The sequence below is a fragment of the Vicugna pacos genome, chromosome 8 (genome assembly GCF_048564905.1).
Source record: "Vicugna pacos chromosome 8, VicPac4, whole genome shotgun sequence".
In the NCBI taxonomy this organism is placed as follows: Eukaryota; Metazoa; Chordata; class Mammalia; order Artiodactyla; family Camelidae; genus Vicugna; species Vicugna pacos.
In genome coordinates, this window is record NC_132994.1 from 19,018,879 (window position 1) to 19,042,964 (window position 24,086).

A 24,086-nucleotide genomic window follows, 5' to 3' on the forward strand; every position below is an offset into this window, starting at 1 on the left:
ACGGGAGTACTGCATGGGGTATGTGGACCTACAGCCTTGAGGTATCTTAGATCGCCATTTGGCTTCTTCCTTTGAAAGGAGGTCCTGGCCATGGGACCCAGGAACTCCTGCATCCGAAGCATGCCACCCATCTACCCACCAGCTACACCCTTCCCCGCCCCACAGTAGCCTTTAAGCACACACAGGAGAACAGTCAACCTCCGTGGATGTTCACCAACCTACCGGACTCATCAGGTTGCTCTGCCGCAAGCACAGACGGCAGGGTCTCGTCTTCGGCTGTCTCGTCTGGAGCGCCTTCGTCAGCGACGAGTGTCTCAGCACGGGTGCCGTCCCGTTCTGCTTTGGGCTCGGGCACCCCTTCCTGTAAAAACAAAGCAAAGGAACCCCACAACCCACCTTGAGAAACCATCCGACTCCTGCACTTGGCCATTCAGTCTGTCAGTTCGGTGAGGCAGCAACCAGTCACTGCCTGTGTCAAACCACAGGCATCACCCTGGCCAACAGCTGGGAAGACACACGAAAGACACATTCTGCTCCGTGTTGTTACCAGACGCAGGGACACGGGAACACCCATCAGCACGGCAAAGGGCCATTCAGCAGCCTATCGACAGCCGACGCGAACGGACAGGCAGGGCACAAAGGACAGAAGAGTCTGGGGCAGGGCTCGGCTCGGGGAACGCTGGGAAGACCGCACCGTGTCTTCAAAGGCAGGCCGAGCGCAGAGGGGGCAGGCTGAGGGACTCGAGGAGGGGCAGCTTGAGCCAAAGGACGAGGTGGGAAACGGCACGGGAAGTCACACGGAACACCGGGAACACACTTGGGTGGGAACGGAATGGGAAGACCCCACTGGCAAGACTCAGTAAACTGAGGCACCAGCCACTCATCGAAACCGAGGAGGGCCAAAACGACAAGGCGAAGCGGGAGACCTCTGAAACCTGACCGAACTGGCACGGGGAGCTATCTATATGCAGTGACTTGGACTAACCTACCAGGGAAATGCAGTGCAAGCAAAGAATGGAGACACAGACACCGCTCTCAGTAGGGGAGCGTGGAGAACTAACACAAGTGTACTGTGCCCTGGCGAGACCGAAAGCACAGAGTGACTTAGTGAGCTTGGATTACAAAAGGGGAGTCAAGAACCGCGACGGGAAAACGCAAACGTTGGGACGCAGGGGCGATGCATCCATCCGCTCATGTGCACTAGGGACCCTCGACGGCTAGGTGCTACAAGACGACGTAAGTCAGGAAAACGAGATGGTACCTCCTCGCCAGGGGTGCGTGCGTCCTCCTCCGGTCCCGAGGGGAAAGGTGACTCTTCACCTAGAGGATGCAGTCACACAGATTATTCAGAGACATCACTGACCACTTTGACCTGCACACACACACACACACACACACACACACACACACACACACACACACACACACACAAACACTTGAAGCCTAACTCCACCCAAGAAGCTTTCCGTAAACTAACGTGGCCCAAGAGCATTTCAGAGGACTGAGGCAGTTTCTTGAGGGAAGGCCTGCTTGTGTTGGGGGTATGTGTGGAGACAGTGGGCAGAAGGAAAACAAAACGGGAGTACTGCATGGGGTATGTGGACCTACAGCCTTGAGGTATCTTAGATCGCCATTTGGCTTCTTCCTTTGAAAGGAGGTCCTGGCCATGGGACCCAGGAACTCCTGCATCCGAAGCATGCCACCCATCTACCCACCAGCTACACCCTTCCCCGCCCCACAGTAGCCTTTAAGCACACACAGGAGAACAGTCAACCTCCGTGGATGTTCACCAACCTACCGGACTCATCAGGTTGCTCTGCCGCAAGCACAGACGGCAGGGTCTCGTCTTCGGCTGTCTCGTCTGGAGCGCCTTCGTCAGCGACGAGTGTCTCAGCACGGGTGCCGTCCCGTTCTGCTTTGGGCTCGGGCACCCCTTCCTGTAAAAACAAAGCAAAGGAACCCCACAACCCACCTTGAGAAACCATCCGACTCCTGCACTTGGCCATTCAGTCTGTCAGTTCGGTGAGGCAGCAACCAGTCAGTGCCTGTGTCAAACCACAGGCATCACCCTGGCCAACAGCTGGGAAGACACACGAAAGACACATTCTGCTCCGTGTTGTTACCAGACGCAGGGACACGGGAACACCCATCAGCACGGCAAAGGGCCATTCAGCAGCCTATCGACAGCCGACGCGAACGGACAGGCAGGGCACAAAGGACAGAAGAGTCTGGGGCAGGGCTCGGCTCGGGGAACGCTGGGAAGACCGCACCGTGTCTTCAAAGGCAGGCCGAGCGCAGAGGGGGCAGGCTGAGGGACTCGAGGAGGGGCAGCTTGAGCCAAAGGACGAGGTGGGAAACGGCACGGGAAGTCACACGGAACACCGGGAACACACTTGGGTGGGAACGGAATGGGAAGACCCCACTGGCAAGACTCAGTAAACTGAGGCACCAGCCACTCATCGAAACCGAGGAGGGCCAAAACGACAAGGCGAAGCGGGAGACCTCTGAAACCTGACCGAACTGGCACGGGGAGCTATCTATATGCAGTGACTTGGACTAACCTACCAGGGAAAAGCAGTGCAAGTAAAGAATGGAGACACAGACACCGCTCTCTGTAGGGGAGTGTGGAGAACTAACACAAGTGTACTGTGCCCTGGCGAGACCGAAAGCACAGAGTGACTTAGTGAGCTTGGATTACAAAAGGGGAGTCAAGAACCGCGACGGGAAAACGCAAACGTTGGGACGCAGGGGCGATGCATCCATCCGCTCATGTGCACTAGGGACCCTCGACGGCTAGGTGCTACAAGACGACGTAAGTCAAGAAAACGAGATGGTACCTCCTCGCCAGGGGTGCGTGCGTCCTCCTCCGGTCCCGAGGGGAAAGGTGACTCTTCACCTAGAGGGTGCAGTCACACAGATTATTCAGAGACATCACTGACCACTTTGACCTGCACACACACACACACACACACACACACACACTTGAAGCCTAACTCCACCCAAGAAGCTTTCCGTAAACTAACGTGGCCCAAGAGCATTTCAGAGGACTGAGGCAGTTTCTTGAGGGAAGGCCTGCTTGTGTTGGGGGTATGTGTGGAGACAGTGGGCAGAAGGAAAACAAAACGGGAGTACTGCATGGGGTATGTGGACCTACAGCCTTGAGGTATCTTAGATCGCCATTTGGCTTCTTCCTTTGAAAGGAGGTCCTGGCCATGGGACCCAGGAACTCCTGCATCCGAAGCATGCCACCCATCTACCCACCAGCTACACCCTTCCCCGCCCCACAGTAGCCTTTAAGCACACACAGGAGAACAGTCAACCTCCGTGGATGTTCACCAACCTACCGGACTCATCAGGTTGCTCTGCCGCAAGCACAGACGGCAGGGTCTCGTCTTCGGCTGTCTCGTCTGGAGCGCCTTCGTCAGCGACGAGTGTCTCAGCACGGGTGCCGTCCCGTTCTGCTTTGGGCTCGGGCACCCCTTCCTGTAAAAACAAAGCAAAGGAACCCCACAACCCACCTTGAGAAACCATCCGACTCCTGCACTTGGCCATTCAGTCTGTCAGTTCGGTGAGGCAGCAACCAGTCACTGCCTGTGTCAAACCACAGGCATCACCCTGGCCAACAGCTGGGAAGACACACGAAAGACACATTCTGCTCCGTGTTGTTACCAGACGCAGGGACACGGGAACACCCATCAGCACGGCAAAGGGCCATTCAGCAGCCTATCGACAGCCGACGCGAACGGACAGGCAGGGCACAAAGGACAGAAGAGTCTGGGGCAGGGCTCGGCTCGGGGAACGCTGGGAAGACCGCACCGTGTCTTCAAAGGCAGGCCGAGCGCAGAGGGGGCAGGCTGAGGGACTCGAGGAGGGGCAGCTTGAGCCAAAGGACGAGGTGGGAAACGGCACGGGAAGTCACACGGAACACCGGGAACACACTTGGGTGGGAACGGAATGGGAAGACCCCACTGGCAAGACTCAGTAAACTGAGGCACCAGCCACTCATCGAAACCGAGGAGGGCCAAAACGACAAGGCGAAGCGGGAGACCTCTGAAACCTGACCGAACTGGCACGGGGAGCTATCTATATGCAGTGACTTGGACTAACCTACCAGGGAAAAGCAGTGCAAGCAAAGAATGGAGACACAGACACCGCTCTCAGTAGGGGAGCGTGGAGAACTAACACAAGTGTACTGTGCCCTGGCGAGACCGAAAGCACAGAGTGACTTAGTGAGCTTGGATTACAAAAGGGGAGTCAAGAACCGCGACGGGAAAACGCAAACGTTGGGACGCAGGGGCGATGCATCCATCCGCTCATGTGCACTAGGGACCCTGGACGGCTAGGTGCTACAAGACGACGTAAGTCAGGAAAACGGGATGGTACCTCCTCGCCAGGGGTGCGTGCGTCCTCCTCCGGTCCCGAGGGGAAAGGTGACTCTTCACCTAGAGGGTGCAGTCACACAGGTTATTCAGAGACATCACTGACCACTTTGACCTGCACACACACACACACACACACACACACACACACACACAAACACTTGAAGCCTAACTCCACCCAAGAAGCTTTCCGTAAACTAACGTGGCCCAAGAGCATTTCAGAGGACTGAGGCAGTTTCTTGAGGGAAGGCCTGCTTGTGTTGGGGGTATGTGTGGAGACAGTGGGCAGAAGGAAAACAAAACGGGAGTACTGCATGGGGTATGTGGACCTACAGCCTTGAGGTATCTTAGATCGCCATTTGGCTTCTTCCTTTGAAAGGAGGTCCTGGCCATGGGACCCAGGAACTCCTGCATCCGAAGCATGCCACCCATCTACCCACCAGCTACACCCTTCCCCGCCCCACAGTAGCCTTTAAGCACACACAGGAGAACAGTCAACCTCCGTGGATGTTCACCAACCTACCGGACTCATCAGGTTGCTCTGCCGCAAGCACAGACGGCAGGGTCTCGTCTTCGGCTGTCTCGTCTGGAGCGCCTTCGTCAGCGACGAGTGTCTCAGCACGGGTGCCGTCCCGTTCTGCTTTGGGCTCGGGCACCCCTTCCTGTAAAAACAAAGCAAAGGAACCCCACAACCCACCTTGAGAAACCATCCGACTCCTGCACTTGGCCATTCAGTCTGTCAGTTCGGTGAGGCAGCAACCAGTCACTGCCTGTGTCAAACCACAGGCATCACCCTGGCCAACAGCTGGGAAGACACACGAAAGACACATTCTGCTCCGTGTTGTTACCAGACGCAGGGACACGGGAACACCCATCAGCACGGCAAAGGGCCATTCAGCAGCCTATCGACAGCCGACGCGAACGGACAGGCAGGGCACAAAGGACAGAAGAGTCTGGGGCAGGGCTCGGCTCGGGGAACGCTGGGAAGACCGCACCGTGTCTTCAAAGGCAGGCCGAGCGCAGAGGGGGCAGGCTGAGGGACTCGAGGAGGGGCAGCTTGAGCCAAAGGACGAGGTGGGAAACGGCACGGGAAGTCACACGGAACACCGGGAACACACTTGGGTGGGAACGGAATGGGAAGACCCCACTGGCAAGACTCAGTAAACTGAGGCACCAGCCACTCATCGAAACCGAGGAGGGCCAAAACGACAAGGCGAAGCGGGAGACCTCTGAAACCTGACCGAACTGGCACGGGGAGCTATCTATATGCAGTGACTTGGACTAACCTACCAGGGAAAAGCAGTGCAAGCAAAGAATGGAGACACAGACACCGCTCTCAGTAGGGGAGCGTGGAGAACTAACACAAGTGTACTGTGCCCTGGCGAGACCGAAAGCACAGAGTGACTTAGTGAGCTTGGATTACAAAAGGGGAGTCAAGAACCGCGACGGGAAAACGCAAACGTTGGGACGCAGGGGCGATGCATCCATCCGCTCATGTGCACTAGGGACCCTCGACGGCTAGGTGCTACAAGACGACGTAAGTCAGGAAAACGAGATGGTACCTCCTCGCCAGGGGTGCGTGCGTCCTCCTCCGGTCCCGAGGGGAAAGGTGACTCTTCACCTAGAGGGTGCAGTCACACAGGTTATTCAGAGACATCACTGACCACTTTGACCTGCACACACACACACACACACACACACACACACACACACACACACACACAAACACTTGAAGCCTAACTCCACCCAAGAAGCTTTCCGTAAACTAACGTGGCCCAAGAGCATTTCAGAGGACTGAGGCAGTTTCTTGAGGGAAGGCCTGCTTGTGTTGGGGGTATGTGTGGAGACAGTGGGCAGAAGGAAAACAAAACGGGAGTACTGCATGGGGTATGTGGACCTACAGCCTTGAGGTATCTTAGATCGCCATTTGGCTTCTTCCTTTGAAAGGAGGTCCTGGCCATGGGACCCAGGAACTCCTGCATCCGAAGCATGCCACCCATCTACCCACCAGCTACACCCTTCCCCGCCCCACAGTAGCCTTTAAGCACACACAGGAGAACAGTCAACCTCCGTGGATGTTCACCAACCTACCGGACTCATCAGGTTGCTCTGCCGCAAGCACAGACGGCAGGGTCTCGTCTTCGGCTGTCTCGTCTGGAGCGCCTTCGTCAGCGACGAGTGTCTCAGCACGGGTGCCGTCCCGTTCTGCTTTGGGCTCGGGCACCCCTTCCTGTAAAAACAAAGCAAAGGAACCCCACAACCCACCTTGAGAAACCATCCGACTCCTGCACTTGGCCATTCAGTCTGTCAGTTCGGTGAGGCAGCAACCAGTCAGTGCCTGTGTCAAACCACAGGCATCACCCTGGCCAACAGCTGGGAAGACACACGAAAGACACATTCTGCTCCGTGTTGTTACCAGACGCAGGGACACGGGAACACCCATCAGCACGGCAAAGGGCCATTCAGCAGCCTATCGACAGCCGACGCGAACGGACAGGCAGGGCACAAAGGACAGAAGAGTCTGGGGCAGGGCTCGGCTCGGGGAACGCTGGGAAGACCGCACCGTGTCTTCAAAGGCAGGCCGAGCGCAGAGGGGGCAGGCTGAGGGACTCGAGGAGGGGCAGCTTGAGCCAAAGGACGAGGTGGGAAACGGCACGGGAAGTCACACGGAACACCGGGAACACACTTGGGTGGGAACGGAATGGGAAGACCCCACTGGCAAGACTCAGTAAACTGAGGCACCAGCCACTCATCGAAACCGAGGAGGGCCAAAACGACAAGGCGAAGCGGGAGACCTCTGAAACCTGACCGAACTGGCACGGGGAGCTATCTATATGCAGTGACTTGGACTAACCTACCAGGGAAAAGCAGTGCAAGTAAAGAATGGAGACACAGACACCGCTCTCTGTAGGGGAGTGTGGAGAACTAACACAAGTGTACTGTGCCCTGGCGAGACCGAAAGCACAGAGTGACTTAGTGAGCTTGGATTACAAAAGGGGAGTCAAGAACCGCGACGGGAAAACGCAAACGTTGGGACGCAGGGGCGATGCATCCATCCGCTCATGTGCACTAGGGACCCTCGACGGCTAGGTGCTACAAGACGACGTAAGTCAAGAAAACGAGATGGTACCTCCTCGCCAGGGGTGCGTGCGTCCTCCTCCGGTCCCGAGGGGAAAGGTGACTCTTCACCTAGAGGGTGCAGTCACACAGATTATTCAGAGACATCACTGACCACTTTGACCTGCACACACACACACACACACACACACACACACTTGAAGCCTAACTCCACCCAAGAAGCTTTCCGTAAACTAACGTGGCCCAAGAGCATTTCAGAGGACTGAGGCAGTTTCTTGAGGGAAGGCCTGCTTGTGTTGGGGGTATGTGTGGAGACAGTGGGCAGAAGGAAAACAAAACGGGAGTACTGCATGGGGTATGTGGACCTACAGCCTTGAGGTATCTTAGATCGCCATTTGGCTTCTTCCTTTGAAAGGAGGTCCTGGCCATGGGACCCAGGAACTCCTGCATCCGAAGCATGCCACCCATCTACCCACCAGCTACACCCTTCCCCGCCCCACAGTAGCCTTTAAGCACACACAGGAGAACAGTCAACCTCCGTGGATGTTCACCAACCTACCGGACTCATCAGGTTGCTCTGCCGCAAGCACAGACGGCAGGGTCTCGTCTTCGGCTGTCTCGTCTGGAGCGCCTTCGTCAGCGACGAGTGTCTCAGCACGGGTGCCGTCCCGTTCTGCTTTGGGCTCGGGCACCCCTTCCTGTAAAAACAAAGCAAAGGAACCCCACAACCCACCTTGAGAAACCATCCGACTCCTGCACTTGGCCATTCAGTCTGTCAGTTCGGTGAGGCAGCAACCAGTCACTGCCTGTGTCAAACCACAGGCATCACCCTGGCCAACAGCTGGGAAGACACACGAAAGACACATTCTGCTCCGTGTTGTTACCAGACGCAGGGACACGGGAACACCCATCAGCACGGCAAAGGGCCATTCAGCAGCCTATCGACAGCCGACGCGAACGGACAGGCAGGGCACAAAGGACAGAAGAGTCTGGGGCAGGGCTCGGCTCGGGGAACGCTGGGAAGACCGCACCGTGTCTTCAAAGGCAGGCCGAGCGCAGAGGGGGCAGGCTGAGGGACTCGAGGAGGGGCAGCTTGAGCCAAAGGACGAGGTGGGAAACGGCACGGGAAGTCACACGGAACACCGGGAACACACTTGGGTGGGAACGGAATGGGAAGACCCCACTGGCAAGACTCAGTAAACTGAGGCACCAGCCACTCATCGAAACCGAGGAGGGCCAAAACGACAAGGCGAAGCGGGAGACCTCTGAAACCTGACCGAACTGGCACGGGGAGCTATCTATATGCAGTGACTTGGACTAACCTACCAGGGAAAAGCAGTGCAAGCAAAGAATGGAGACACAGACACCGCTCTCAGTAGGGGAGCGTGGAGAACTAACACAAGTGTACTGTGCCCTGGCGAGACCGAAAGCACAGAGTGACTTAGTGAGCTTGGATTACAAAAGGGGAGTCAAGAACCGCGACGGGAAAACGCAAACGTTGGGACGCAGGGGAGATGCATCCATCCGCTCATGTGCACTAGGGACCCTGGACGGCTAGGTGCTACAAGACGACGTAAGTCAGGAAAACGGGATGGTACCTCCTCGCCAGGGGTGCGTGCGTCCTCCTCCGGTCCCGAGGGGAAAGGTGACTCTTCACCTAGAGGGTGCAGTCACACAGGTTATTCAGAGACATCACTGACCACTTTGACCTGCACACACACACACACACACACACACACACACACACACAAACACTTGAAGCCTAACTCCACCCAAGAAGCTTTCCGTAAACTAACGTGGCCCAAGAGCATTTCAGAGGACTGAGGCAGTTTCTTGAGGGAAGGCCTGCTTGTGTTGGGGGTATGTGTGGAGACAGTGGGCAGAAGGAAAACAAAACGGGAGTACTGCATGGGGTATGTGGACCTACAGCCTTGAGGTATCTTAGATCGCCATTTGGCTTCTTCCTTTGAAAGGAGGTCCTGGCCATGGGACCCAGGAACTCCTGCATCCGAAGCATGCCACCCATCTACCCACCAGCTACACCCTTCCCCGCCCCACAGTAGCCTTTAAGCACACACAGGAGAACAGTCAACCTCCGTGGATGTTCACCAACCTACCGGACTCATCAGGTTGCTCTGCCGCAAGCACAGACGGCAGGGTCTCGTCTTCGGCTGTCTCGTCTGGAGCGCCTTCGTCAGCGACGAGTGTCTCAGCACGGGTGCCGTCCCGTTCTGCTTTGGGCTCGGGCACCCCTTCCTGTAAAAACAAAGCAAAGGAACCCCACAACCCACCTTGAGAAACCATCCGACTCCTGCACTTGGCCATTCAGTCTGTCAGTTCGGTGAGGCAGCAACCAGTCACTGCCTGTGTCAAACCACAGGCATCACCCTGGCCAACAGCTGGGAAGACACACGAAAGACACATTCTGCTCCGTGTTGTTACCAGACGCAGGGACACGGGAACACCCATCAGCACGGCAAAGGGCCATTCAGCAGCCTATCGACAGCCGACGCGAACGGACAGGCAGGGCACAAAGGACAGAAGAGTCTGGGGCAGGGCTCGGCTCGGGGAACGCTGGGAAGACCGCACCGTGTCTTCAAAGGCAGGCCGAGCGCAGAGGGGGCAGGCTGAGGGACTCGAGGAGGGGCAGCTTGAGCCAAAGGACGAGGTGGGAAACGGCACGGGAAGTCACACGGAACACCGGGAACACACTTGGGTGGGAACGGAATGGGAAGACCCCACTGGCAAGACTCAGTAAACTGAGGCACCAGCCACTCATCGAAACCGAGGAGGGCCAAAACGACAAGGCGAAGCGGGAGACCTCTGAAACCTGACCGAACTGGCACGGGGAGCTATCTATATGCAGTGACTTGGACTAACCTACCAGGGAAAAGCAGTGCAAGTAAAGAATGGAGACACAGACACCGCTCTCTGTAGGGGAGTGTGGAGAACTAACACAAGTGTACTGTGCCCTGGCGAGACCGAAAGCACAGAGTGACTTAGTGAGCTTGGATTACAAAAGGGGAGTCAAGAACCGCGACGGGAAAACGCAAACGTTGGGACGCAGGGGCGATGCATCCATCCGCTCATGTGCACTAGGGACCCTCGACGGCTAGGTGCTACAAGACGACGTAAGTCAAGAAAACGAGATGGTACCTCCTCGCCAGGGGTGCGTGCGTCCTCCTCCGGTCCCGAGGGGAAAGGTGACTCTTCACCTAGAGGGTGCAGTCACACAGATTATTCAGAGACATCACTGACCACTTTGACCTGCACACACACACACACACACACACACACACACTTGAAGCCTAACTCCACCCAAGAAGCTTTCCGTAAACTAACGTGGCCCAAGAGCATTTCAGAGGACTGAGGCAGTTTCTTGAGGGAAGGCCTGCTTGTGTTGGGGGTATGTGTGGAGACAGTGGGCAGAAGGAAAACAAAACGGGAGTACTGCATGGGGTATGTGGACCTACAGCCTTGAGGTATCTTAGATCGCCATTTGGCTTCTTCCTTTGAAAGGAGGTCCTGGCCATGGGACCCAGGAACTCCTGCATCCGAAGCATGCCACCCATCTACCCACCAGCTACACCCTTCCCCGCCCCACAGTAGCCTTTAAGCACACACAGGAGAACAGTCAACCTCCGTGGATGTTCACCAACCTACCGGACTCATCAGGTTGCTCTGCCGCAAGCACAGACGGCAGGGTCTCGTCTTCGGCTGTCTCGTCTGGAGCGCCTTCGTCAGCGACGAGTGTCTCAGCACGGGTGCCGTCCCGTTCTGCTTTGGGCTCGGGCACCCCTTCCTGTAAAAACAAAGCAAAGGAACCCCACAACCCACCTTGAGAAACCATCCGACTCCTGCACTTGGCCATTCAGTCTGTCAGTTCGGTGAGGCAGCAACCAGTCACTGCCTGTGTCAAACCACAGGCATCACCCTGGCCAACAGCTGGGAAGACACACGAAAGACACATTCTGCTCCGTGTTGTTACCAGACGCAGGGACACGGGAACACCCATCAGCACGGCAAAGGGCCATTCAGCAGCCTATCGACAGCCGACGCGAACGGACAGGCAGGGCACAAAGGACAGAAGAGTCTGGGGCAGGGCTCGGCTCGGGGAACGCTGGGAAGACCGCACCGTGTCTTCAAAGGCAGGCCGAGCGCAGAGGGGGCAGGCTGAGGGACTCGAGGAGGGGCAGCTTGAGCCAAAGGACGAGGTGGGAAACGGCACGGGAAGTCACACGGAACACCGGGAACACACTTGGGTGGGAACGGAATGGGAAGACCCCACTGGCAAGACTCAGTAAACTGAGGCACCAGCCACTCATCGAAACCGAGGAGGGCCAAAACGACAAGGCGAAGCGGGAGACCTCTGAAACCTGACCGAACTGGCACGGGGAGCTATCTATATGCAGTGACTTGGACTAACCTACCAGGGAAAAGCAGTGCAAGTAAAGAATGGAGACACAGACACCGCTCTCTGTAGGGGAGTGTGGAGAACTAACACAAGTGTACTGTGCCCTGGCGAGACCGAAAGCACAGAGTGACTTAGTGAGCTTGGATTACAAAAGGGGAGTCAAGAACCGCGACGGGAAAACGCAAACGTTGGGACGCAGGGGCGATGCATCCATCCGCTCATGTGCACTAGGGACCCTCGACGGCTAGGTGCTACAAGACGACGTAAGTCAAGAAAACGAGATGGTACCTCCTCGCCAGGGGTGCGTGCGTCCTCCTCCGGTCCCGAGGGGAAAGGTGACTCTTCACCTAGAGGGTGCAGTCACACAGATTATTCAGAGACATCACTGACCACTTTGACCTGCACACACACACACACACACACACACACACACTTGAAGCCTAACTCCACCCAAGAAGCTTTCCGTAAACTAACGTGGCCCAAGAGCATTTCAGAGGACTGAGGCAGTTTCTTGAGGGAAGGCCTGCTTGTGTTGGGGGTATGTGTGGAGACAGTGGGCAGAAGGAAAACAAAACGGGAGTACTGCATGGGGTATGTGGACCTACAGCCTTGAGGTATCTTAGATCGCCATTTGGCTTCTTCCTTTGAAAGGAGGTCCTGGCCATGGGACCCAGGAACTCCTGCATCCGAAGCATGCCACCCATCTACCCACCAGCTACACCCTTCCCCGCCCCACAGTAGCCTTTAAGCACACACAGGAGAACAGTCAACCTCCGTGGATGTTCACCAACCTACCGGACTCATCAGGTTGCTCTGCCGCAAGCACAGACGGCAGGGTCTCGTCTTCGGCTGTCTCGTCTGGAGCGCCTTCGTCAGCGACGAGTGTCTCAGCACGGGTGCCGTCCCGTTCTGCTTTGGGCTCGGGCACCCCTTCCTGTAAAAACAAAGCAAAGGAACCCCACAACCCACCTTGAGAAACCATCCGACTCCTGCACTTGGCCATTCAGTCTGTCAGTTCGGTGAGGCAGCAACCAGTCACTGCCTGTGTCAAACCACAGGCATCACCCTGGCCAACAGCTGGGAAGACACACGAAAGACACATTCTGCTCCGTGTTGTTACCAGACGCAGGGACACGGGAACACCCATCAGCACGGCAAAGGGCCATTCAGCAGCCTATCGACAGCCGACGCGAACGGACAGGCAGGGCACAAAGGACAGAAGAGTCTGGGGCAGGGCTCGGCTCGGGGAACGCTGGGAAGACCGCACCGTGTCTTCAAAGGCAGGCCGAGCGCAGAGGGGGCAGGCTGAGGGACTCGAGGAGGGGCAGCTTGAGCCAAAGGACGAGGTGGGAAACGGCACGGGAAGTCACACGGAACACCGGGAACACACTTGGGTGGGAACGGAATGGGAAGACCCCACTGGCAAGACTCAGTAAACTGAGGCACCAGCCACTCATCGAAACCGAGGAGGGCCAAAACGACAAGGCGAAGCGGGAGACCTCTGAAACCTGACCGAACTGGCACGGGGAGCTATCTATATGCAGTGACTTGGACTAACCTACCAGGGAAAAGCAGTGCAAGTAAAGAATGGAGACACAGACACCGCTCTCTGTAGGGGAGCGTGGAGAACTAACACAAGTGTACTGTGCCCTGGCGAGACCGAAAGCACAGAGTGACTTAGTGAGCTTGGATTACAAAAGGGGAGTCAAGAACCGCGACGGGAAAACGCAAACGTTGGGACGCAGGGGCGATGCATCCATCCGCTCATGTGCACTAGGGACCCTCGACGGCTAGGTGCTACAAGACGACGTAAGTCAAGAAAACGAGATGGTACCTCCTCGCCAGGGGTGCGTGCGTCCTCCTCCGGTCCCGAGGGGAAAGGTGACTCTTCACCTAGAGGGTGCAGTCACACAGATTATTCAGAGACATCACTGACCACTTTGACCTGCACACACACACACACACACACACACACACACTTGAAGCCTAACTCCACCCAAGAAGCTTTCCGTAAACTAACGTGGCCCAAGAGCATTTCAGAGGACTGAGGCAGTTTCTTGAGGGAAGGCCTGCTTGTGTTGGGGGTATGTGTGGAGACAGTGGGCAGAAGGAAAACAAAACGGGAGTACTGCATGGGGTATGTGGACCTACAGCCTTGAGGTATCTTAGATCGCCATTTGGCTTCTTCCTTTGAAAGGAGGTCCTGGCCATGGGACCCAGGAACTCCTGCATCCGAAGCATGCCACCCATCTACCCACCAGCTACACCCTTCCCCGCCCCACAGTAGCCTTTAAGCACACACAGGAGAACAGTCAACCTCCGTGGATGTTCACCAACCTACCGGACTCATCAGGTTGCTCTGCCGCAAGCACAGACGGCAGGGTCTCGTCTTCGGCTGTCTCGTCTGGAGCGCCTTCGTCAGCGACGAGTGTCTCAGCACGGGTGCCGTCCCGTTCTGCTTTGGGCTCGGGCACCCCTTCCTGTAAAAACAAAGCAAAGGAACCCCACAACCCACCTTGAGAAACCATCCGACTCCTGCACTTGGCCATTCAGTCTGTCAGTTCGGTGAGGCAGCAACCAGTCACTGCCTGTGTCAAACCACAGGCATCACCCTGGCCAACAGCTGGGAAGACACACGAAAGACACATTCTGCTCCGTGTTGTTACCAGACGCAGGGACACGGGAACACCCATCAGCACGGCAAAGGGCCATTCAGCAGCCTATCGACAGCCGACGCGAACGGACAGGCAGGGCACAAAGGACAGAAGAGTCTGGGGCAGGGCTCGGCTCGGGGAACGCTGGGAAGACCGCACCGTGTCTTCAAAGGCAGGCCGAGCGCAGAGGGGGCAGGCTGAGGGACTCGAGGAGGGGCAGCTTGAGCCAAAGGACGAGGTGGGAAACGGCACGGGAAGTCACACGGAACACCGGGAACACACTTGGGTGGGAACGGAATGGGAAGACCCCACTGGCAAGACTCAGTAAACTGAGGCACCAGCCACTCATCGAAACCGAGGAGGGCCAAAACGACAAGGCGAAGCGGGAGACCTCTGAAACCTGACCGAACTGGCACGGGGAGCTATCTATATGCAGTGACTTGGACTAACCTACCAGGGAAAAGCAGTGCAAGCAAAGAATGGAGACACAGACACCGCTCTCAGTAGGGGAGCGTGGAGAACTAACACAAGTGTACTGTGCCCTGGCGAGACCGAAAGCACAGAGTGACTTAGTGAGCTTGGATTACAAAAGGGGAGTCAAGAACCGCGACGGGAAAACGCAAACGTTGGGACGCAGGGGCGATGCATCCATCCGCTCATGTGCACTAGGGACCCTGGACGGCTAGGTGCTACAAGACGACGTAAGTCAGGAAAACGGGATGGTACCTCCTCGCCAGGGGTGCGTGCGTCCTCCTCCGGTCCCGAGGGGAAAGGTGACTCTTCACCTAGAGGGTGCAGTCACACAGGTTATTCAGAGACATCACTGACCACTTTGACCTGCACACACACACACACACACACACACACACACACACACAAACACTTGAAGCCTAACTCCACCCAAGAAGCTTTCCGTAAACTAACGTGGCCCAAGAGCATTTCAGAGGACTGAGGCAGTTTCTTGAGGGAAGGCCTGCTTGTGTTGGGGGTATGTGTGGAGACAGTGGGCAGAAGGAAAACAAAACGGGAGTACTGCATGGGGTATGTGGACCTACAGCCTTGAGGTATCTTAGATCGCCATTTGGCTTCTTCCTTTGAAAGGAGGTCCTGGCCATGGGACCCAGGAACTCCTGCATCCGAAGCATGCCACCCATCTACCCACCAGCTACACCCTTCCCCGCCCCACAGTAGCCTTTAAGCACACACAGGAGAACAGTCAACCTCCGTGGATGTTCACCAACCTACCGGACTCATCAGGTTGCTCTGCCGCAAGCACAGACGGCAGGGTCTCGTCTTCGGCTGTCTCGTCTGGAGCGCCTTCGTCAGCGACGAGTGTCTCAGCACGGGTGCCGTCCCGTTCTGCTTTGGGCTCGGGCACCCCTTCCTGTAAAAACAAAGCAAAGGAACCCCACAACCCACCTTGAGAAACCATCCGACTCCTGCACTTGGCCATTCAGTCTGTCAGTTCGGTGAGGCAGCAACCAGTCACTGCCTGTGTCAAACCACAGGCATCACCCTGGCCAACAGCTGGGAAGACACACGAAAGACACATTCTGCTCCGTGTTGTTACCAGACGCAGGGACACGGGAACACCCATCAGCACGGCAAAGGGCCATTCAGCAGCCTATCGACAGCCGACGCGAACGGACAGGCAGGGCACAAAGGACAGAAGAGTCTGGGGCAGGGCTCGGCTCGGGGAACGCTGGGAAGACCGCACCGTGTCTTCAAAGGCAGGCCGAGCGCAGAGGGGGCAGGCTGAGGGACTCGAGGAGGGGCAGCTTGAGCCAAAGGACGAGGTGGGAAACGGCACGGGAAGTCACACGGAACACCGGGAACACACTTGGGTGGGAACGGAATGGGAAGACCCCACTGGCAAGACTCAGTAAACTGAGGCACCAGCCACTCATCGAAACCGAGGAGGGCCAAAACGACAAGGCGAAGCGGGAGACCTCTGAAACCTGACCGAACTGGCACGGGGAGCTATCTATATGCAGTGACTTGGACTAACCTACCAGGGAAAAGCAGTGCAAGTAAAGAATGGAGACACAGACACCGCTCTCTGTAGGGGAGTGTGGAGAACTAACACAAGTGTACTGTGCCCTGGCGAGACCGAAAGCACAGAGTGACTTAGTGAGCTTGGATTACAAAAGGGGAGTCAAGAACCGCGACGGGAAAACGCAAACGTTGGGACGCAGGGGCGATGCATCCATCCGCTCATGTGCACTAGGGACCCTCGACGGCTAGGTGCTACAAGACGACGTAAGTCAAGAAAACGAGATGGTACCTCCTCGCCAGGGGTGCGTGCGTCCTCCTCCGGTCCCGAGGGGAAAGGTGACTCTTCACCTAGAGGGTGCAGTCACACAGATTATTCAGAGACATCACTGACCACTTTGACCTGCACACACACACACACACACACACACACACACTTGAAGCCTAACTCCACCCAAGAAGCTTTCCGTAAACTAACGTGGCCCAAGAGCATTTCAGAGGACTGAGGCAGTTTCTTGAGGGAAGGCCTGCTTGTGTTGGGGGTATGTGTGGAGACAGTGGGCAGAAGGAAAACAAAACGGGAGTACTGCATGGGGTATGTGGACCTACAGCCTTGAGGTATCTTAGATCGCCATTTGGCTTCTTCCTTTGAAAGGAGGTCCTGGCCATGGGACCCAGGAACTCCTGCATCCGAAGCATGCCACCCATCTACCCACCAGCTACACCCTTCCCCGCCCCACAGTAGCCTTTAAGCACACACAGGAGAACAGTCAACCTCCGTGGATGTTCACCAACCTACCGGACTCATCAGGTTGCTCTGCCGCAAGCACAGACGGCAGGGTCTCGTCTTCGGCTGTCTCGTCTGGAGCGCCTTCGTCAGCGACGAGTGTCTCAGCACGGGTGCCGTCCCGTTCTGCTTTGGGCTCGGGCACCCCTTCCTGTAAAAACAAAGCAAAGGAACCCCACAACCCACCTTGAGAAACCATCCGACTCCTGCACTTGGCCATTCAGTCTGTCAGTTCGGTGAGGCAGCAACCAGTCACTGCCTGTGTCAAACCACAGGCATCACCCTGGCCAACAGCTGGGAAGACACACGAAAGACACATTCTGCTCCGTGTTGTTACCAGACGCAGGGACACGGGAACACCCATCAGCACGGCAAAGGGCCATTCAGCAGCCTATCGACAGCCGACGCGAACGGACAGGCAGGGCACAAAGGACAGAAGAGTCTGGGGCAGGGCTCGGCTCGGGGAACGCTGGGAAGACCGCACCGTGTCTTCAAAGGCAGGCCGAGCGCAGAGGGGGCAGGCTGAGGGACTCGAGGAGGGGCAGCTTGAGCCAAAGGACGAGGTGGGAAACGGCACGGGAAGTCACACGGAACACCGGGAACACACTTGGGTGGGAACGGAATGGGAAGACCCCACTGGCAAGACTCAGTAAACTGAGGCACCAGCCACTCATCGAAACCGAGGAGGGCCAAAACGACAAGGCGAAGCGGGAGACCTCTGAAACCTGACCGAACTGGCACGGGGAGCTATCTATATGCAGTGACTTGGACTAACCTACCAGGGAAAAGCAGTGCAAGTAAAGAATGGAGACACAGACACCGCTCTCTGTAGGGGAGTGTGGAGAACTAACACAAGTGTACTGTGCCCTGGCGAGACCGAAAGCACAGAGTGACTTAGTGAGCTTGGATTACAAAAGGGGAGTCAAGAACCGCGACGGGAAAACGCAAACGTTGGGACGCAGGGGCGATGCATCCATCCGCTCATGTGCACTAGGGACCCTCGACGGCTAGGTGCTACAAGACGACGTAAGTCAAGAAAACGAGATGGTACCTCCTCGCCAGGGGTGCGTGCGTCCTCCTCCGGTCCCGAGGGGAAAGGTGACTCTTCACCTAGAGGGTGCAGTCACACAGATTATTCAGAGACATCACTGACCACTTTGACCTGCACACACACACACACACACACACACACACACTTGAAGCCTAACTCCACCCAAGAAGCTTTCCGTAAACTAACGTGGCCCAAGAGCATTTCAGAGGACTGAGGCAGTTTCTTGAGGGAAGGCCTGCTTGTGTTGGGGGTATGTGTGGAGACAGTGGGCAGAAGGAAAACAAAACGGGAGTACTGCATGGGGTATGTGGACCTACAGCCTTGAGGTATCTTAGATCGCCATTTGGCTTCTTCCTTTGAAAGGAGGTCCTGGCCATGGGACCCAGGAACTCCTGCATCCGAAGCATGCCACCCATCTACCCACCAGCTACACCCTTCCCCGCCCCACAGTAGCCTTTAAGCACACACAGGAGAACAGTCAACCTCCGTGGATGTTCACCAACCTACCGGACTCATCAGGTTGCTCTGCCGCAAGCACAGACGGCAGGGTCTCGTCTTCGGCTGTCTCGTCTGGAGCGCCTTCGTCAGCGACGAGTGTCTCAGCACGGGTGCCGTCCCGTTCTGCTTTGGGCTCGGGCACCCCTTCCTGTAAAAACAAAGCAAAGGAACCCCACAACCCACCTTGAGAAACCATCCGACTCCTGCACTTGGCCATTCAGTCTGTCAGTTCGGTGAGGCAGCAACCAGTCACTGCCTGTGTCAAACCACAGGCATCACCCTGGCCAACAGCTGGGAAGACACACGAAAGACACATTCTGCTCCGTGTTGTTACCAGACGCAGGGACACGGGAACACCCATCAGCACGGCAAAGGGCCATTCAGCAGCCTATCGACAGCCGACGCGAACGGACAGGCAGGGCACAAAGGACAGAAGAGTCTGGGGCAGGGCTCGGCTCGGGGAACGCTGGGAAGACCGCACCGTGTCTTCAAAGGCAGGCCGAGCGCAGAGGGGGCAGGCTGAGGGACTCGAGGAGGGGCAGCTTGAGCCAAAGGACGAGGTGGGAAACGGCACGGGAAGTCACACGGAACACCGGGAACACACTTGGGTGGGAACGGAATGGGAAGACCCCACTGGCAAGACTCAGTAAACTGAGGCACCAGCCACTCATCGAAACCGAGGAGGGCCAAAACGACAAGGCGAAGCGGGAGACCTCTGAAACCTGACCGAACTGGCACGGGGAGCTATCTATATGCAGTGACTTGGACTAACCTACCAGGGAAAAGCAGTGCAAGCAAAGAATGGAGACACAGACACCGCTCTCAGTAGGGGAGCGTGGAGAACTAACACAAGTGTACTGTGCCCTGGCGAGACCGAAAGCACAGAGTGACTTAGTGAGCTTGGATTACAAAAGGGGAGTCAAGAACCGCGACGGGAAAACGCAAACGTTGGGACGCAGGGGCGATGCATCCATCCGCTCATGTGCACTAGGGACCCTGGACGGCTAGGTGCTACAAGACGACGTAAGTCAGGAAAACGGGATGGTACCTCCTCGCCAGGGGTGCGTGCGTCCTCCTCCGGTCCCGAGGGGAAAGGTGACTCTTCACCTAGAGGGTGCAGTCACACAGGTTATTCAGAGACATCACTGACCACTTTGACCTGCACACACACACACACACACACACACACACACACACACACAAACACTTGAAGCCTAACTCCACCCAAGAAGCTTTCCGTAAACTAACGTGGCCCAAGAGCATTTCAGAGGACTGAGGCAGTTTCTTGAGGGAAGGCCTGCTTGTGTTGGGGGTATGTGTGGAGACAGTGGGCAGAAGGAAAACAAAACGGGAGTACTGCATGGGGTATGTGGACCTACAGCCTTGAGGTATCTTAGATCGCCATTTGGCTTCTTCCTTTGAAAGGAGGTCCTGGCCATGGGACCCAGGAACTCCTGCATCCGAAGCATGCCACCCATCTACCCACCAGCTACACCCTTCCCCGCCCCACAGTAGCCTTTAAGCACACACAGGAGAACAGTCAACCTCCGTGGATGTTCACCAACCTACCGGACTCATCAGGTTGCTCTGCCGCAAGCACAGACGGCAGGGTCTCGTCTTCGGCTGTCTCGTCTGGAGCGCCTTCGTCAGCGACGAGTGTCTCAGCACGGGTGCCGTCCCGTTCTGCTTTGGGCTCGGGCACCCCTTCCTGTAAAAACAAAGCAAAGGAACCCCACAACCCACCTTGAGAAACCATCCGACTCCTGCACTTGGCCATTCAGTCTGTCAGTTCGGTGAGGCAGCAACCAGTCACTGCCTGTGTCAAACCACAGGCATCACCCTGGCCAACAGCTGGGAAGACACACGAAAGACACATTCTGCTCCGTGTTGTTACCAGACGCAGGGACACGGGAACACCCATCAGCACGGCAAAGGGCCATTCAGCAGCCTATCGACAGCCGACGCGAACGGACAGGCAGGGCACAAAGGACAGAAGAGTCTGGGGCAGGGCTCGGCTCGGGGAACGCTGGGAAGACCGCACCGTGTCTTCAAAGGCAGGCCGAGCGCAGAGGGGGCAGGCTGAGGGACTCGAGGAGGGGCAGCTTGAGCCAAAGGACGAGGTGGGAAACGGCACGGGAAGTCACACGGAACACCGGGAACACACTTGGGTGGGAACGGAATGGGAAGACCCCACTGGCAAGACTCAGTAAACTGAGGCACCAGCCACTCATCGAAACCGAGGAGGGCCAAAACGACAAGGCGAAGCGGGAGACCTCTGAAACCTGACCGAACTGGCACGGGGAGCTATCTATATGCAGTGACTTGGACTAACCTACCAGGGAAAAGCAGTGCAAGCAAAGAATGGAGACACAGACACCGCTCTCAGTAGGGGAGCGTGGAGAACTAACACAAGTGTACTGTGCCCTGGCGAGACCGAAAGCACAGAGTGACTTAGTGAGCTTGGATTACAAAAGGGGAGTCAAGAACCGCGACGGGAAAACGCAAACGTTGGGACGCAGGGGCGATGCATCCATCCGCTCATGTGCACTAGGGACCCTCGACGGCTAGGTGCTACAAGACGACGTAAGTCAGGAAAACGAGATGGTACCTCCTCGCCAGGGGTGCGTGCGTCCTCCTCCGGTCCCGAGGGGAAAGGTGACTCTTCACCTAGAGGGTGCAGTCACACAGGTTATTCAGAGACATCACTGACCACTTTGACCTGCACACACACACACACACACACACACACACACACACACACACACACACAAACACTTGAAGCCTAACTCCACCCAAGAAGCTTTCCGTAAACTAACGTGGCCCAAGAGCATTTCAGAGGACTGAGGCAGTTTCTTGAGGGAAGGCCTGCTTGTGTTGGGGGTATGTGTGGAGACAGTGGGCAGAAGGAAAACAAAACGGGAGTACTGCATGGGGTATGTGGACCTACAGCCTTGAGGTATCTTAGATCGCCATTTGGCTTCTTCCTTTGAAAGGAGGTCCTGGCCATGGGACCCAGGAACTCCTGCATCCGAAGCATGCCACCCATCTACCCACCAGCTACACCCTTCCCCGCCCCACAGTAGCCTTTAAGCACACACAGGAGAACAGTCAACCTCCGTGGATGTTCACCAACCTACCGGACTCATCAGGTTGCTCTGCCGCAAGCACAGACGGCAGGGTCTCGTCTTCGGCTGTCTCGTCTGGAGCGCCTTCGTCAGCGACGAGTGTCTCAGCACGGGTGCCGTCCCGTTCTGCTTTGGGCTCGGGCACCCCTTCCTGTAAAAACAAAGCAAAGGAACCCCACAACCCACCTTGAGAAACCATCCGACTCCTGCACTTGGCCATTCAGTCTGTCAGTTCGGTGAGGCAGCAACCAGTCAGTGCCTGTGTCAAACCACAGGCATCACCCTGGCCAACAGCTGGGAAGACACACGAAAGACACATTCTGCTCCGTGTTGTTACCAGACGCAGGGACACGGGAACACCCATCAGCACGGCAAAGGGCCATTCAGCAGCCTATCGACAGCCGACGCGAACGGACAGGCAGGGCACAAAGGACAGAAGAGTCTGGGGCAGGGCTCGGCTCGGGGAACGCTGGGAAGACCGCACCGTGTCTTCAAAGGCAGGCCGAGCGCAGAGGGGGCAGGCTGAGGGACTCGAGGAGGGGCAGCTTGAGCCAAAGGACGAGGTGGGAAACGGCACGGGAAGTCACACGGAACACCGGGAACACACTTGGGTGGGAACGGAATGGGAAGACCCCACTGGCAAGACTCAGTAAACTGAGGCACCAGCCACTCATCGAAACCGAGGAGGGCCAAAACGACAAGGCGAAGCGGGAGACCTCTGAAACCTGACCGAACTGGCACGGGGAGCTATCTATATGCAGTGACTTGGACTAACCTACCAGGGAAAAGCAGTGCAAGTAAAGAATGGAGACACAGACACCGCTCTCTGTAGGGGAGTGTGGAGAACTAACACAAGTGTACTGTGCCCTGGCGAGACCGAAAGCACAGAGTGACTTAGTGAGCTTGGATTACAAAAGGGGAGTCAAGAACCGCGACGGGAAAACGCAAACGTTGGGACGCAGGGGCGATGCATCCATCCGCTCATGTGCACTAGGGACCCTCGACGGCTAGGTGCTACAAGACGACGTAAGTCAAGAAAACGAGATGGTACCTCCTCGCCAGGGGTGCGTGCGTCCTCCTCCGGTCCCGAGGGGAAAGGTGACTCTTCACCTAGAGGGTGCAGTCACACAGATTATTCAGAGACATCACTGACCACTTTGACCTGCACACACACACACACACACACACACACACACACTTGAAGCCTAACTCCACCCAAGAAGCTTTCCGTAAACTAACGTGGCCCAAGAGCATTTCAGAGGACTGAGGCAGTTTCTTGAGGGAAGGCCTGCTTGTGTTGGGGGTATGTGTGGAGACAGTGGGCAGAAGGAAAACAAAACGGGAGTACTGCATGGGGTATGTGGACCTACAGCCTTGAGGTATCTTAGATCGCCATTTGGCTTCTTCCTTTGAAAGGAGGTCCTGGCCATGGGACCCAGGAACTCCTGCATCCGAAGCATGCCACCCATCTACCCACCAGCTACACCCTTCCCCGCCCCACAGTAGCCTTTAAGCACACACAGGAGAACAGTCAACCTCCGTGGATGTTCACCAACCTACCGGACTCATCAGGTTGCTCTGCCGCAAGCACAGACGGCAGGGTCTCGTCTTCGGCTGTCTCGTCTGGAGCGCCTTCGTCAGCGACGAGTGTCTCAGCACGGGTGCCGTCCCGTTCTGCTTTGGGCTCGGGCACCCCTTCCTGTAAAAACAAAGCAAAGGAACCCCACAACCCACCTTGAGAAACCATCCGACTCCTGCACTTGGCCATTCAGTCTGTCAGTTCGGTGAGGCAGCAACCAGTCACTGCCTGTGTCAAACCACAGGCATCACCCTGGCCAACAGCTGGGAAGACACACGAAAGACACATTCTGCTCCGTGTTGTTACCAGACGCAGGGACACGGGAACACCCATCAGCACGGCAAAGGGCCATTCAGCAGCCTATCGACAGCCGACGCGAACGGACAGGCAGGGCACAAAGGACAGAAGAGTCTGGGGCAGGGCTCGGCTCGGGGAACGCTGGGAAGACCGCACCGTGTCTTCAAAGGCAGGCCGAGCGCAGAGGGGGCAGGCTGAGGGACTCGAGGAGGGGCAGCTTGAGCCAAAGGAC

The 24,086-nt window shown here is 56.7% G+C and overlaps 1 protein-coding gene across 1 annotated transcript in view; it reads right to left on the bottom strand.

Annotated features, from left to right (window-relative positions):
- The window catches only part of LOC140697662 (uncharacterized), a 98,585-nt gene that overhangs the window by 41,819 nt on the left and 32,680 nt on the right, over positions 1–24,086 (bottom strand). Inside the window, exons 31-61 of the mRNA XM_072965609.1 lie at positions 23,539–23,677; positions 23,030–23,088; positions 21,991–22,129; positions 21,462–21,520; positions 20,423–20,561; positions 19,902–19,960; positions 18,863–19,001; positions 18,356–18,414; positions 17,317–17,455; positions 16,810–16,868; positions 15,771–15,909; positions 15,252–15,310; positions 14,213–14,351; positions 13,706–13,764; positions 12,667–12,805; positions 12,160–12,218; positions 11,121–11,259; positions 10,614–10,672; positions 9,575–9,713; positions 9,056–9,114; positions 8,017–8,155; positions 7,510–7,568; positions 6,471–6,609; positions 5,942–6,000; positions 4,903–5,041; positions 4,384–4,442; positions 3,345–3,483; positions 2,838–2,896; positions 1,799–1,937; positions 1,262–1,320; positions 223–361 (exon numbers count right to left, since the gene is read on the bottom strand). Coding sequence (XP_072821710.1) covers positions 223–361; positions 1,262–1,320; positions 1,799–1,937; positions 2,838–2,896; positions 3,345–3,483; positions 4,384–4,442; positions 4,903–5,041; positions 5,942–6,000; positions 6,471–6,609; positions 7,510–7,568; positions 8,017–8,155; positions 9,056–9,114; positions 9,575–9,713; positions 10,614–10,672; positions 11,121–11,259; positions 12,160–12,218; positions 12,667–12,805; positions 13,706–13,764; positions 14,213–14,351; positions 15,252–15,310; positions 15,771–15,909; positions 16,810–16,868; positions 17,317–17,455; positions 18,356–18,414; positions 18,863–19,001; positions 19,902–19,960; positions 20,423–20,561; positions 21,462–21,520; positions 21,991–22,129; positions 23,030–23,088; positions 23,539–23,677 — 3,109 coding nt within the window. The remainder of the gene's footprint in view (positions 1–222; positions 362–1,261; positions 1,321–1,798; positions 1,938–2,837; positions 2,897–3,344; positions 3,484–4,383; positions 4,443–4,902; positions 5,042–5,941; positions 6,001–6,470; positions 6,610–7,509; positions 7,569–8,016; positions 8,156–9,055; positions 9,115–9,574; positions 9,714–10,613; positions 10,673–11,120; positions 11,260–12,159; positions 12,219–12,666; positions 12,806–13,705; positions 13,765–14,212; positions 14,352–15,251; positions 15,311–15,770; positions 15,910–16,809; positions 16,869–17,316; positions 17,456–18,355; positions 18,415–18,862; positions 19,002–19,901; positions 19,961–20,422; positions 20,562–21,461; positions 21,521–21,990; positions 22,130–23,029; positions 23,089–23,538; positions 23,678–24,086) is intronic.